A 12744-nucleotide genomic window follows, 5' to 3' on the forward strand; every position below is an offset into this window, starting at 1 on the left:
GCTCTGCTCCAGTGTCAGACACAGCAGCACACTCCCAGAGCCCTCAAACACTTTGGGGTAGATTTGTCCTGAAGCAAACACAAAAAACCTGAAGTATCTGGTAGTATTTTTAGCTTTGCTAGAAAACTACAACTTCTTGGGATAACACGTAAGGCCAAGCAGAAACTTTATTTAGTCCCCAAACTGCACTGACCTTTTAGAACAACTTCTAGTTCGTCTCTCAAAATGTCAAAGTTGCTATAACGGGAGCTGGTCTCGGGGATGACGTTCCTCTTGAGCCACCCCCCGCACGCGTACTGGTAGAAGTCCTGGCAGGGTCTGGCACTGGGGTCCATGTTCTCCAGGATCCTGGCAGCTGCAGCACACAGACACATTTTGCACACACTGCACCTTGTCTCTCAGCAGGGAGGTCATAAATGTACTCAGTTCAGGATAGGCTCAAGCGTACTTGGGTGTTCTAGAGCAAACAAAGTTCTCAGCGGCGAACAAGGAATTGCTATTCCTGTGCTGACCACACTTCCACAGTTTCCAGTTGGCTGTGTTTACTGGTGGTAAACTGACAGAAGTTCCTGCTCCCTGTGAGTGGTCACTCGCTTCTAAATAAAATGTAGGATGTTTCATTTACCCTTCACCTGGCCTTCTTTGTACTGAAACGTGGTGAAAAGGGACATGAAAAGCACAAGGCATAGCACAGGTTAATTATTCACTGTAATGTAATTTTGGTCATTAAGTATGATTTAGACTCAATTCAATCCTGTCTATTTCAATCAAATACTGGCTTTGTTGGACTATTTCAGTTCTTGTCAGGAAAGGTTTTTCTATTAATGCCTTCTGGAAGCCACACTCATTATTAGACCTGCTCCCCGTTTTACTCTAGAGCTGATCCTGCCTCTTGCTATCCCTTTGACTCCCTGGAGTGGCTTGTCCAAGACTGGCCAGTCACTGACCAGTCGTGACAGGGATTCTCAGTGAAATCCAACTCCTTGATGGCAGCTTCCCAGCTGCTGCCCATAAACCCCCTGGGCTTCTCCCTGTACCTATTCCTATCCCACCCAGACTGCTTCTACCACCAGTGTGTCAGAACAGAGTCTGTCACAGAAAAGGGAGATCTTGGGAGTCAGGCAGGAGCTAGGGATACCTCTGAATTTCCCAGGATACTGAATATTCTTCCCATTTTTCTGACATTATTTTTAGTAAATTATGAGGCTTGTGATTTCAAGTGTTCATTCCTCCACATGGGCAAGTCAAATATTTATAGTTATTTTTCCAGTACTTTCAATATTTTCCATGTCTCTTGTGCTGGTGGAAATGGAGACACAGTCTGTGGTGTTTGTGTTGGTTTGCCTGCCCCATTTTTCTGTTGGCTCAGGAGTGTTACATTCTAGGCCAACATCTGATGGTTTTACAATGTTCCAGCTCCTGCAAGATGGAAATAGCCATGGACAGGTGCGTTTTCAACCTCAGACTGCTTCTGTAGCATAAAACCCACTGTGGAAATAGATGCAAAGCCTCCTAGTGATGGTTTCCTTTCTGAAGTCAATGGCTTCAGGGTGACTTCTATTTGAAGGGACACAGGATCACGCCAACAGCCAGAGACTGGGAAATTCAGTCATGTTCTTACTAACTGTGACACTTGCTGCAGCCCCAAGTGCTCGGGGATTGTGGAAGCTCCGGTGCTGGTTTCTGTCCTTTTTCCCTGTTTCAGTTCGGGGAAGGGGAGTGTTTTGAATGCTGCAGTTTATTCCTGTCCTAACTCCACCAATTTGCTGTGAAAGAGGAAGGTTGTAACTGTTCCTGCCATCTCCTGTTTTAAGGGCATCCCTCTGATCTCTCTGCCAGGCTGAGGCAGCCCCTGAAGGGCATCCCTGTCCCTTGGATGCCCTTGGCATGTGTCAGTCCAGCAGCACAGACTTTCCCAGCCAGGAGTGGGCACCCAGCCCTGCCAAACAGTAACAGCAGGACAGAAACATCTTCTGACACCAGGAGAAGATGGCCCTTATCCACGGACTTGTCCTTTGGGAAAAACCTCACAACAAAAGCCAGGAGAAGGCCATGTCTTGCTTAAATCTGAGGAATCATTAACAGTGTAATATCAAACCTGGCTTGAACTGTGCAGTCAGGTTGCTCTGCTTGGAGTCAGCTCCTGGGTAATCCAATGTGCCACACAGAAATAATCATCTCCCATAGCTCTCCTGCTGCAGTGTCCAGCCCAGCCAATATCAGCTATCCAATTTGATCAGAACCTAAAGCCTAAATACTGCAAAAGTACCAGGAAGGGCTCAGCTGTGGGCACTGTGGTCTTTCATTTAGGGCTGCCTGTGAAGTACACACAGTAAGTATGACCATGCAGAATACTCTCCCCAAGAGTGCTACTTGCACACCTGAGCCCCAAGATAACCATTCATTATTTGGCTGACACCACAGATACATTATAATCAATTATTTTTAATGATATTATAATCGATTATGTTACGAATATTTTATTATTTTATCTCTAAGCCAGGTGGATTTATACCTATACAAATACAGGTAATACACAGTGTACTCTTCATCAGTGCTCAGTGTTGCTGTGACAAACCAGAGTTAGGCTTTGTTCCTACTGTCACTTGTTTACTCAGTTCCTACCTGGCACCGAGAATGTAGAGCTTCATATCATCTACTAGTAATGATTAATCTCACTGTAGTACTCCTGATTGCCAGTTGTTGCTTTAATAGCTTACAAATAAAGAAATATGAGCTGGCAAAGCAACCAGTGACCTGGGAAGGATTCAGGAGAAAACAATATGCTTACCTAGGTAAGAAAGAGAGACCAAAAAAAACTGAGACCAAAATCCCAGCCTGTTCCATCAGGCTGTGCTGCCTGAGCTCAGGGAAGTCATCAGAGTGTCTCAGCTTATCCAAAAAATGCTCAAATGTACAAACTGCATTGTATCTTCCTGTGCCACACTGCAGTGGCCTCACAAATCCATGGATGACAGTGCCATGCAGTTACTGGTATTTACCCTGGGTATAACCAATGAATTCTCATTATATTTTTTCTTTGTTATTTGTTCATTATTTATTTTACTACTTTTTTTTTTTTTTTCCTCTGGTCATTTATTTGCTCTTCTCTCAAAATGAACAATCAACTCTGTCAGTATCTTCACTTTATCCCTTCCAGTGGGTAAATGCTGTTAAAGCATTTAACAGAATCATAAAAGAGCAAAATTGTTCTGATTAATTATTTCAGGCACTTCTTGCTACATTGTGCCTCATTTCTCCAAACTTTTCCTGCTTTTCCTTTTGGAGTTCATTCACCATCCCATAGTCTGTCTGAACTCCCCTGTAGCAATGTGTATTCAGCTGAAAATGAGCATCATCAGAGATTAAAAACAATCTGCTAGAGAGCTAATTGGATCATTTTCCCAACCACAGCCTGAGCTTTCATGCTGGGAGAGGAGCACCTTGGAAGTGGAGTGAACAGACAGCGATGGAAATAACAAACCTTACATAACCTGAAATGACCCTGATGGCACTGGGCAGCTCCTGGCACGAGGGGCTGCCCTGGGGCCTGCCCTGCAGACCGAGCTGCTCAAACAGCACCTGCAGCCAGCAGTCCCATGGAAGTGAGGACACCAATAAACTGACTTTGCTGTGCTGGCTCTGCGCTATCTGCAGGTCTAAAAGGTGTCTGTGAATCAGCACCTTTGGGAGCCTCCATGGTGCTCTGTTCCTGGGATTCTTTAACAGCTGCCCTTGTTACTGAAGGATGAAGCAGCTTGTCAGACTATAACAGGCAGAATCTCTTGGACATGGAGGAGGACTCTGTAAGATTGACAATATCATAGCACGAGAGTTTACTTTTGCAGAAGGACTATGCCAAGAAAATCATGTGGGGTAACAGACCCACGCTCCCATGTGCCATACTTGTCTGCAGTTAGGTGGGAGAATTCCGTGGTAGCAATTTTGTTTAAAACCACATAAATTGATTTAAAACATATGTATTTTCATTCTTACCTGATTTGATACAGTCTGGTGTCTTGCAAATGCCATCTAAAAGAGAATACAATCATATTCTTAATTATTTACTCAATGTCAATATAATAAAATCTACTGTAGATATTTCCATTGACAGTCAATTTAATTGCAGTGTACAGTAAGATAATATGAATGGACACCTTACAGTCAGTAAGGGAATATTTATAGGATCAGGCTCTAAAAATATCATCATCTTCAACCCTTTAGGGTCATTCAGTGCTAGTCACTCATCATGTGGAATTTTTGTAGTCATCAGAGGAAAATGACCCATCAATTGGAGGTGGGCAAAATACTATTTTTATAACAGAGAAGCAATTTAGAGAAAAATAGCTCAAGGACTGGAGAGAATGACAAAGCCAGTTTGAAATTAGCAATGCTTTACAATGACAAAAGGATTTTCAAGGAATTATATGAAAATTCTGAGACATTCACTCTGAAGTCTTCTGAACAAAATACAGGATTCAGGAATATGAAAATATTTCCATTTGAGACTTTGAAAAGAAAACTTTCTTTTTTCCCCCATAATGGTATTTTTCCAGCCCGTAATTGAACTATACTTCAATAAAAAGCTTAAGCACAACTGTTAGGTACTTCAAAATTAAAAAAAAAAAAAACCACTTAATTCCAATATAAGGAAAAATTCTAGTTTGATCCTAGATGGAAATTTTAGCTTCTCTGTATTATCTTTCCCAAAAATTACCAATGTATTTCCTCCGAATGAAATTATTTTGCTCTGGCTACTGAAGCACAAAACCTCTCAGGATGACTACACTCACTGAGAGTCCTTGCTGCAAGAGCCTGAAAAAGGAAAAAATAGGAACACAAAGGGAGCCCTGGAGTTTGGTTTTCTTCAGCAATGTTGTTCTTTGTTGGGATCGTTGCTTACTGAAGCATTAATTACAAACAGAAGTATTCCTAAGTCAGAGCAAGCAGATGGTTTGTGTTTACCACAACTTTGCATGAACAAACGAATCTACCGAGTCCCAGTTGGAAAGAGGCAGTTTCTGAGTTTTTCCAGCAACAAGCCATGTGGATGCAGCTTTACATTTCAGCCATCCCAGCCCTTTCCTCACTGCCTGTACCTCCAGCATCCCAAACCTTCCCCCTGCCTGTACCCGTGCTCCCAGGCAGCCCTGTGTACAGCAGCTTTACATTTCAGCCAGCATCCCAGTCCTTCCCACTACCTGTACCTCCAGCATCCCATCCCTTTCCTCACTGCCTGTACCTCCAGCATCCCAAACCTTCCCCCTGCCTGTACCTGTGCTCCCAGGCAGCCCTGTGTACAGCAGCTTTACATTTCAGCCATCCCATCCCTTTCCTCACTGCCTGTACCTCCAGCATCCTAACCCTTCCCCCTGCCTGTACCCCTGCTCCCAGGTACAGCAGCTTTACATTTCAGCCATCCCAGCCCATTCCCTTGCTGTACCCCTGCTCCCAGGTACAGCAGCTTTACATTTCAGCCAGCATCCCATCCCTTTCCTCACTGCCTGTACCTCCAGCATCCCAAACCTTCCCCCTGCCTGTACCCCTGCTCCCAGGTAGAGCAGCTTTACATTTCAGCCATCCCAGCCCATTCCCTTGCCTGTACCTGTGCTCCCAGGTAGAGCAGCTTTACATTTCAGCCATCCCAGCCCATTCCCTTGCCTGTAGCTGTGCTCCCAGGTACAGCAGCTTTACATTTCAGCCATCCCAGCCCTTTCCTCACTGCCTGTACCCCTGCTCCCAGGCAGCCCCGTGCACTCACCGTCGTACGTGGCGTACAGGACAATCATGGTGATGGCCACGATGGCCAGCAGCAGCACCACCACAGCCAGCCCTATTTCCAGGCCACTCCATCCCAGTTTCTTCTTTGGTTTTGGAGTATTCATTTCAGTTATATCCATCTGGCTTTCTGACTTGCCCATAACCCAGTGTCTGGAAGAGAAATATTCACTGAGTGAATTAGGAATATTCACTGAGCGCTTACCCTGAGTCACAGGCTCGAAACCGGCTCCTCAACTGCACACAACAAAGGTGTTTTCTAGGTGAATTTTCCAATTGTTTGTAATACTACTGGGCTGTCAGTCAGGAAATGAAGAATCCTGCCCTCTGCCAGGCCCGTGCACACACACACACACACACACACACACACTCACTCACACTCACACTCACGTACCATGCACTTTGTGTCATGGATGGAGAGCAGGAGTGGAGTTCCTTCACGTGGAGGAGCTTCCTTCACACCACACAGAAAAGGAAGGCCAGCAAACCAAAACCTATTTTTAAAATGTACCCGTGGAGTTTAATCTTGTGTGAAGGTACAGGAGTTCACAAGCAGTAAAAAGCAAGTGTCTTTGCTTGAATAAAAATTAACTTAACCTGCCAATTACTTATCTAATGCCAAAGGTCAAAATATGCCATTGTGCTTCGCTGTCACTTCTAAAATATTATGTAAGCAGTTCTTGACTACAGCTTTACAGCTGGCTCTAAAAATAGGAAAAAAAATCAGGCTCTGCTGGGAGCCTGTCAAACTCACGCTGAAGACAGTGAGTGTTCACAGCAATTTTTAAAGAGCTGTGAGCAGGGCTGTCTTTGGAGGTTAGAGCCCCGCTCTCAGGAGTCACGCAACGCCGCTGGCAGCAGCTCCCGCTCACTCGTGCAGCCCTTGCAGCAGCGCTGGAGATCCTCCTCCTCCTCCTCCTCTTGCCCTTCAGAGGGAACTGGGCCACCTTTGCAGTGCTGTGGTGGCAGCTCTGGGCCCTCCCTTCACCTGCTCCCACTTATCCAGGGCCAGACTTTCCTCCACCAACTGCGATTCCAACCCCTACACACACAGCAATGTATTTCTCAGTACTTCACAATGGGAGTCCCTGCCAGCATTTCCTGGGGCACTTTGCATCCACAGGCAGTCCACACCCTTTCCATTCAATGAGAAAGATTATGAGAGTTTCACTGGGATAAATAATGGGAACGCTACATTCACCAGACCCCTCGCACAAAGGCCAACCTTCCTTACACCCTCTCCCTCTGCAGAAGTCAGTGAGGGACCATTCTCAGGCTCTGCATCCAGTCAAGTCTAAGACTCAGAACTTCATTATTTTAAACTGGCTTAGCTGTATTGCTGCCCTGTGTTCATCCCAACTCAAACTCTCCTCAAACTGCTGCAATCTCTCAGATCTCCAGTCTTTGCTTTTCTACTGGACTCCTGCCTGATTATTTTCCTTAGTTTTCTGCCTGATTCACATTCCTTAGTTTCCAATAATCTCTTCCTTCCTCTGATGTCCACCTCCCCTAGAACGAGGCTCCTCTGCTGCAAAAACAGGTCCCTAAAGTGTATGTTTATTAATAAACTAAAGATGGCCAATATCCCACAGATGTGAGATTTCATGTGGCATGAGTTTACCAACACCTATCTTGGTGGCTCACTGGACATTCTCACACTGTTCCTCTACATAAATGAGAGGATATTTTATTTCTGCATGTCTCATCTGCCCTTCTGTCACTGCTCCTGGGACTTCAAGCTGCAGGAGGTGACTGGCAGTGCCAGAACTGCAGCTCTTCCATGGCTCAGGAGGTTGGAATCCTGAGGTCTTCCCAGCCTCTGTCTTTCTGCACCTACAGGGACCAGCACGACTACTTTCACGTGCCTCATCAGCTGCTGTTTTTCTCTGAAGAACAGGATTTTTGGTCAAATGAGGCAGTGGTCTCTGAGGCACAGGACTGAAATCCCACTGAAATGTGCAAAAGAGTGAGAAATCTGCCCTGCATTAACTATGGGCTAGAAGTTCATAGGCAATAAAAAAGCAAATTAATCATTATCCCCTTCTCACTTCCAGTCATATTAAGCAGCAAAAGAAAAGTTATTTATATGGACTAAATAGTGCCGAGTCTCCGGAATCCTCTGAGCACTTGGAGCCTCACTGAAGCAATGATGCTTATCTCCTGACTCTGGTGGTGACTTTGAGCACTGAAAATACAGTTCCATAGAGCAGCAGGAAGCACTGCACCTTTCATGTGTAAATGTGTTCTTTGCAGTCATCTGCGTTTTTCCAAGCGAGCTAATCTTTCTGTTCCTGCAGGAGAGCTCCTCTGTCTAAAGGCATCTGACGAATTTTTACTTCTAGTTATTTGGAGAGTTGAACCCATCTGCATTAACGACCACCAGGTAGAAGCTGCTTTATGTGCTACTGCAAGCACAGCGAAACTGTAGGAATAATTTAAGCAGATACAAGCCTCGGTATTCTGGTTTTCTTACACTTCTCCTGGTGCTTATGTGATCCCCTCTGCTCTGCCTGCTAAAGCTTAGACTCCACAGAGGGCTGAAGATGTTTCGCCAGATGCTGATCTAGATGGCAGAAGGAGTTAATGAATTCATTAGCTTTTGGATTTGGGATGGGTTAGTTAAAATTGGTCTGTGGCTTACTTAGTTCCCAGCGTCACCTCCACAGAAAATGTAGCACATCACAGGAATACTTTACTGCGTTTTCATTAACTTGTGCAAGCCTGTCCCGTGCCAGCCGGGGCATCGCCGGGCAGCCTGCGGCGGCTGCTGCTCTTAGGGTAACGGCGCGGAGCCCAGCGCATCCCGGGAGCCGGGCACAGCCCCGGAGCCGGGCACGGCCCCGGAGCAGGGAACAATCCCCGGAGCCCAGCGCATCCCGGGAGCCGGGCACAGCCCCGGAGCAGGGAACAATCCCCGGAGCCCGGTACAGCCCGGGAGCCCGGTACAGCCCCGGAGCCCGGCACAGCCCCGGAGCAGGGAACAGTCCCCGGAGCCCAGCGCATCCCGGGAGCCCTGCACAGCCCCGGAGCCGGGCATAGCCCCGGAGCCCTGCACAGCCCCGGAGCCGGGCACATTCCCGGAGCAGGGAACAATCCCCGGAGCAGGGCACAGCCCCGGAGCCCGGCACAGCCTCGGAGCCCGGCACAGCCTCGGAGCCGGGCATAGCTCTGGAGCCGGGCATAGCTCTGGAGCCAGGCACATCCCGGAACCCTGCACATCCCGGAGCAGGGCACAGCCCCAGAACCCTGCGGATCCCCGGAGCTCTGCACATCCCAGGAGCTCTGCACAGCCCCGGAACCCGGGCGCAGCCCCGGAACCCTGCACATCCCCAGAGCTCTGCACATCCCCGGAGCACTCGGAGCGCGGCTCCGGCCCCCGGGGAGGCGCCTAAGGCCGGGCCGGGCCGCCCTGGGCGGGGAGGGCGCTCGGCTGTGCCGCAGCCGCTGCCCGGGCCGGTCCCGGCCCCCCGAGAGTGGCTCGGGGCGCTGCTCCCGGGGTGCGACCCCCGGCCGAGCCGGGCCCCAGCCCCAGCGTCCCGGCTGCCGGCTGCCAGCTCCCGGCTTGCGGAGCCGCGCGGAGCCCCGTCCGTCCGTCCGTCCGTCCGTCCGTGCCGCCCCGCTCCCGCAGCCCCGTCCCGCACTCACCCGCTGGTGCTCGCAGGGCTCCGGCCGCGGGGCCGCCTCGCACATCCCCGGGCGGCGCCGGGCGGAGGCGGCGGGGACGCCCCGAGCCGGCGGGTCCGCGCCCGCGGGGCCCGCGGGGAGGCGGCGCCGGCTGGGGCTGGGGCTGGGGCTGGGGCTGGGGCTGGGGCTGGGGCTGGGGCTGGGGCTGGAGCTGGGGCTCGGGCACAGACTCGGGCTCGGGCTGGGGCTCGGGCTCAGGCTCGGCTCCGGCTCGGGCTCGGCTCAGGCTGGCGGCGCTCAGCGCCCGCGGGCAGCGGCGGCGCCGCGGGGCTCCCGCACGGCCGGGACATCCGAGCCCGGGCGCTCCCCGCTGCCCGCTCGCCGCCGATCAAAGGAGCCCTTGTCCGCCGGCCGCCGGGCCAGCAGTTCTCCGGCTGACCTGAAGGCTTCTTCCTCTTGGCGATCATAAAAACGCGATGGGGCAGGAAACAAACAAACAGCCCCCCCGCCCCGTGAGGCGCCGTGCTCCTCGCCAAGGCTCCGCCGGGCCCGCTGCAGCGGCCTCTGCACCTGCCCGCGTCCCGGTTCCCCCCGGGCCGTTCGGGGGAAGGAGGGAGGGGATGCGAGGGAAGGTTAGCGGCTGCATGCCTGCGGCTCCGTGCCTGCTTCCATGCACACTCATCGCCTTTGTCAAATTAATGCAGTCGCATACGCTCCGCAAGATCTTGCATCCTCATTCACCGAGTGATTTCTCCTTGGGAGCGAGATAGCTGTGACATCTTGCACGGACAGGCAGCTCTGAGCTCTGGAAAAAGATTTCTCGGCCACCGATATTTCTTTCGTTCTTACAAAGTTTCATCTTCATTGAGTTTCATTTTTACTAAGAGACTGACAAACATCGACAGCAGCAATATGAATTGCAGTCATTCCTTTCATTCAAACCAGACACCACACTGCTTTCTGCTGCGTTCCTTTAGAGGTTTATTACCTCTGAGGCAGACATGGCAGGAATTTCTGAAATCTTTTATTACCAGCTACACACACTAAAATGTCTGCGGCTTGAGAGGGGTAACTTCTGCCAAGAAAGGTGGAAACTGAATCCCCATTTCTTTATGGGACTGGCCAGTGAGTGATCTGCAGGGCAGATGCAATGGAGAGGGAAAGATGAGCATTAGCTGTACAAATGGAGCACTTTTGCAAAATAAATTTCTGAAGAAGGAGGTTTTATTCACCACAGAAGCAATAGAAGTGTCAAAAGTGGGCAAGAAAAAAATTTCAAAAGGTCTAGAGAACAAAAATACTGCATCTTCCTACAGAGAGAAGTGGGGGAAATACTGATTATATCCTTTCCAGGGTCAGTGTTCAAATCATTATAAATATCTCACATTCACCCTTTCCTGCAGTAATTCTTACAGAGTTCCAGTCCTTTTCCTGGGACAAGCCATGTGCTCCTGCAGGTCACTCCTGTCATTACCTGGTGCCTTAAACAATACCAAATTTCACCAAGCAATGTAAGATTAGAGGAGGCATTAAAAATGCATGTGATTTTGTAACCAGGTGCCCATTGCAGAGCCTCCACTGAACAAAGCTTGGGAAGCGCAGGGTGGTGTGCAAACAGACTGAACTAAAAAGGCAAAAAAAGGACTTGCTTCAAAAATCTTAGGTGAACAAAAAAAAAAAAAAAAAAAAGAGTAGAACTTCCTAATTAACCACAAAGGGAGAGAAAAGGAAGAAACTCGTCTGGCAATCTGTAAATAGCCCAAAGAGGACAGACATACCTGACAGGCAGTGAGAGAGTTTCCACTCTTGTAGAGCCCCGTGCTCGGAAAGAGAGAGCAGCCGTGGGTGACACAGGCTGTGAGAGGTGTGATCTGTGAGTCAAGCACTGAGATTCCTTTTGGGCCTTCCCTAGGGAAAGCTCCCAGCAAGGCAACAGTGTGATCTGCTTCTTCGGGACAATGTTATCTCTGCTGCTGTGGGCCGTCAGAGAAGGGAGGTTTGCAGGGGGACACAACAGTGAGGTGGGGTCTCTTCTTCTCCCAGATAACAATGATAGGACAAAAGGAAATGGCCTCAAGGTCTGCCAGAGAGGTTTTGTTTGCATATTAGAGACAATTTCTTCCCAGAAGTGGTTGCCCAGCCCTGGCACAGCTGCCGGGGCCGTGGAGGAGTCCCCACCTCTGGAGGGATTTAAAGGTTGTGCGGATGTGGCACTTGGGGACATTGTCATTGGGGCCTTGGCGGGCTGGGGGAATGGATAGAGAGCATTTCCAATCCTGTCATCATAGGGATGGCAGATCTGTATCTTCATTCTGCTCATGGACATGGCCTGCAGGTTCCCGAGGGCAAGCCCCCAGTGCCAGCATGACCCAAGGGGCAGCTGACCCTTGTATTGATTCCAGCTAAGCTCTGTGTGTTTGCTTCCCTCTTATTCACCTTCCTCTGCCAGGACTGGGACTTCACCAAGATAAGAAACAAAGAGGCAAACCAACAGCAGAAAATTCACCCCACAATTGAAAGAAACAATGGAATTCTCAAATTTAGAGATAAGAGTAAATAGTTTTTCCTTAGCACCTTGCTGAGGTGTGCTGCTCTGGTCTTGCTTCTTGCTGTGGGAAGGAGCAGGAGGAAGAGTGTGCAGCTTCATCCTTTAGGCACGAGTTTGGAGGGTCTGGCACTGCTGCTCACAGACTCCTCTGGGCTTCTGATGCACAGCCACCAGGCTGAAACAAATATGAGGTAAATTTATAGAACCAAAACCCACTCAACATAGCATTTAGAGTCAGAAAATGAACAAAAGGGAGTTAACGTGGAAGAGCACGCTACTGTTAAATCCATGTGCTTGAAGAACAAAGAGTTCTGCTCACTGCTGATTTGAGAAGAGCTAGCAATACTTAGCAGTAGTATCCCTTAAAAATATGGCTAGGGAAAGAAGCTGCTCCAAAATCTGGGCCCACAAGTAGTTCAGAGCAACATACAGGAATGGATTCACTGTCCAGCCTTCAGAAAAACAAGCTGTATCCCAAGAGCTCAACTGGAATTCCTCCTGGAGTCAAGAAAAGCCAGCGGCCCATTCGATATTGTGCTCTCTGGTGGATCCAAAGGACCACAGCACGACCTCATTCCCCATATGCCCTCTGGGTGACGTTAGGGCTCATTCACACGACTGTGAAACAACTTCATTGATACTTGTATTTAGTTCCTCTTGGAAAAGCTCACTTTTCAAAGCAGCAAAGCCAGGGTTCAAGGAACAAACAACGTGAATGCTGCCTGTGTGAGTGAGACCACCCTTCTCAACCCTGCTGATCCCTTCCCCATCCTGTCCTCTGCTAGTGGAGAGGA

The 12744-nt window shown here is 49.2% G+C and overlaps 1 protein-coding gene across 1 annotated transcript in view; it reads right to left on the bottom strand.

The window, feature by feature from the left end:
* The window catches only part of MME (membrane metalloendopeptidase), a 34620-nt gene extending 25116 nt beyond the window's left edge, over positions 1–9504 (bottom strand). Inside the window, exons 1-4 of the mRNA XM_036389189.2 lie at positions 9424–9504; positions 5762–5931; positions 3997–4032; positions 194–355 (exon numbers count right to left, since the gene is read on the bottom strand). Coding sequence (XP_036245082.1) covers positions 194–355; positions 3997–4032; positions 5762–5921 — 358 coding nt within the window. The 5' untranslated portion in view covers positions 5922–5931; positions 9424–9504. The remainder of the gene's footprint in view (positions 1–193; positions 356–3996; positions 4033–5761; positions 5932–9423) is intronic.
* Between the last annotated feature and the right edge of the window lie 3240 nt (positions 9505–12744).

The sequence above is a fragment of the Molothrus ater genome, chromosome 10 (assembly GCF_012460135.2).
Source record: "Molothrus ater isolate BHLD 08-10-18 breed brown headed cowbird chromosome 10, BPBGC_Mater_1.1, whole genome shotgun sequence".
Taxonomy (NCBI): Eukaryota; Metazoa; Chordata; class Aves; order Passeriformes; family Icteridae; genus Molothrus; species Molothrus ater.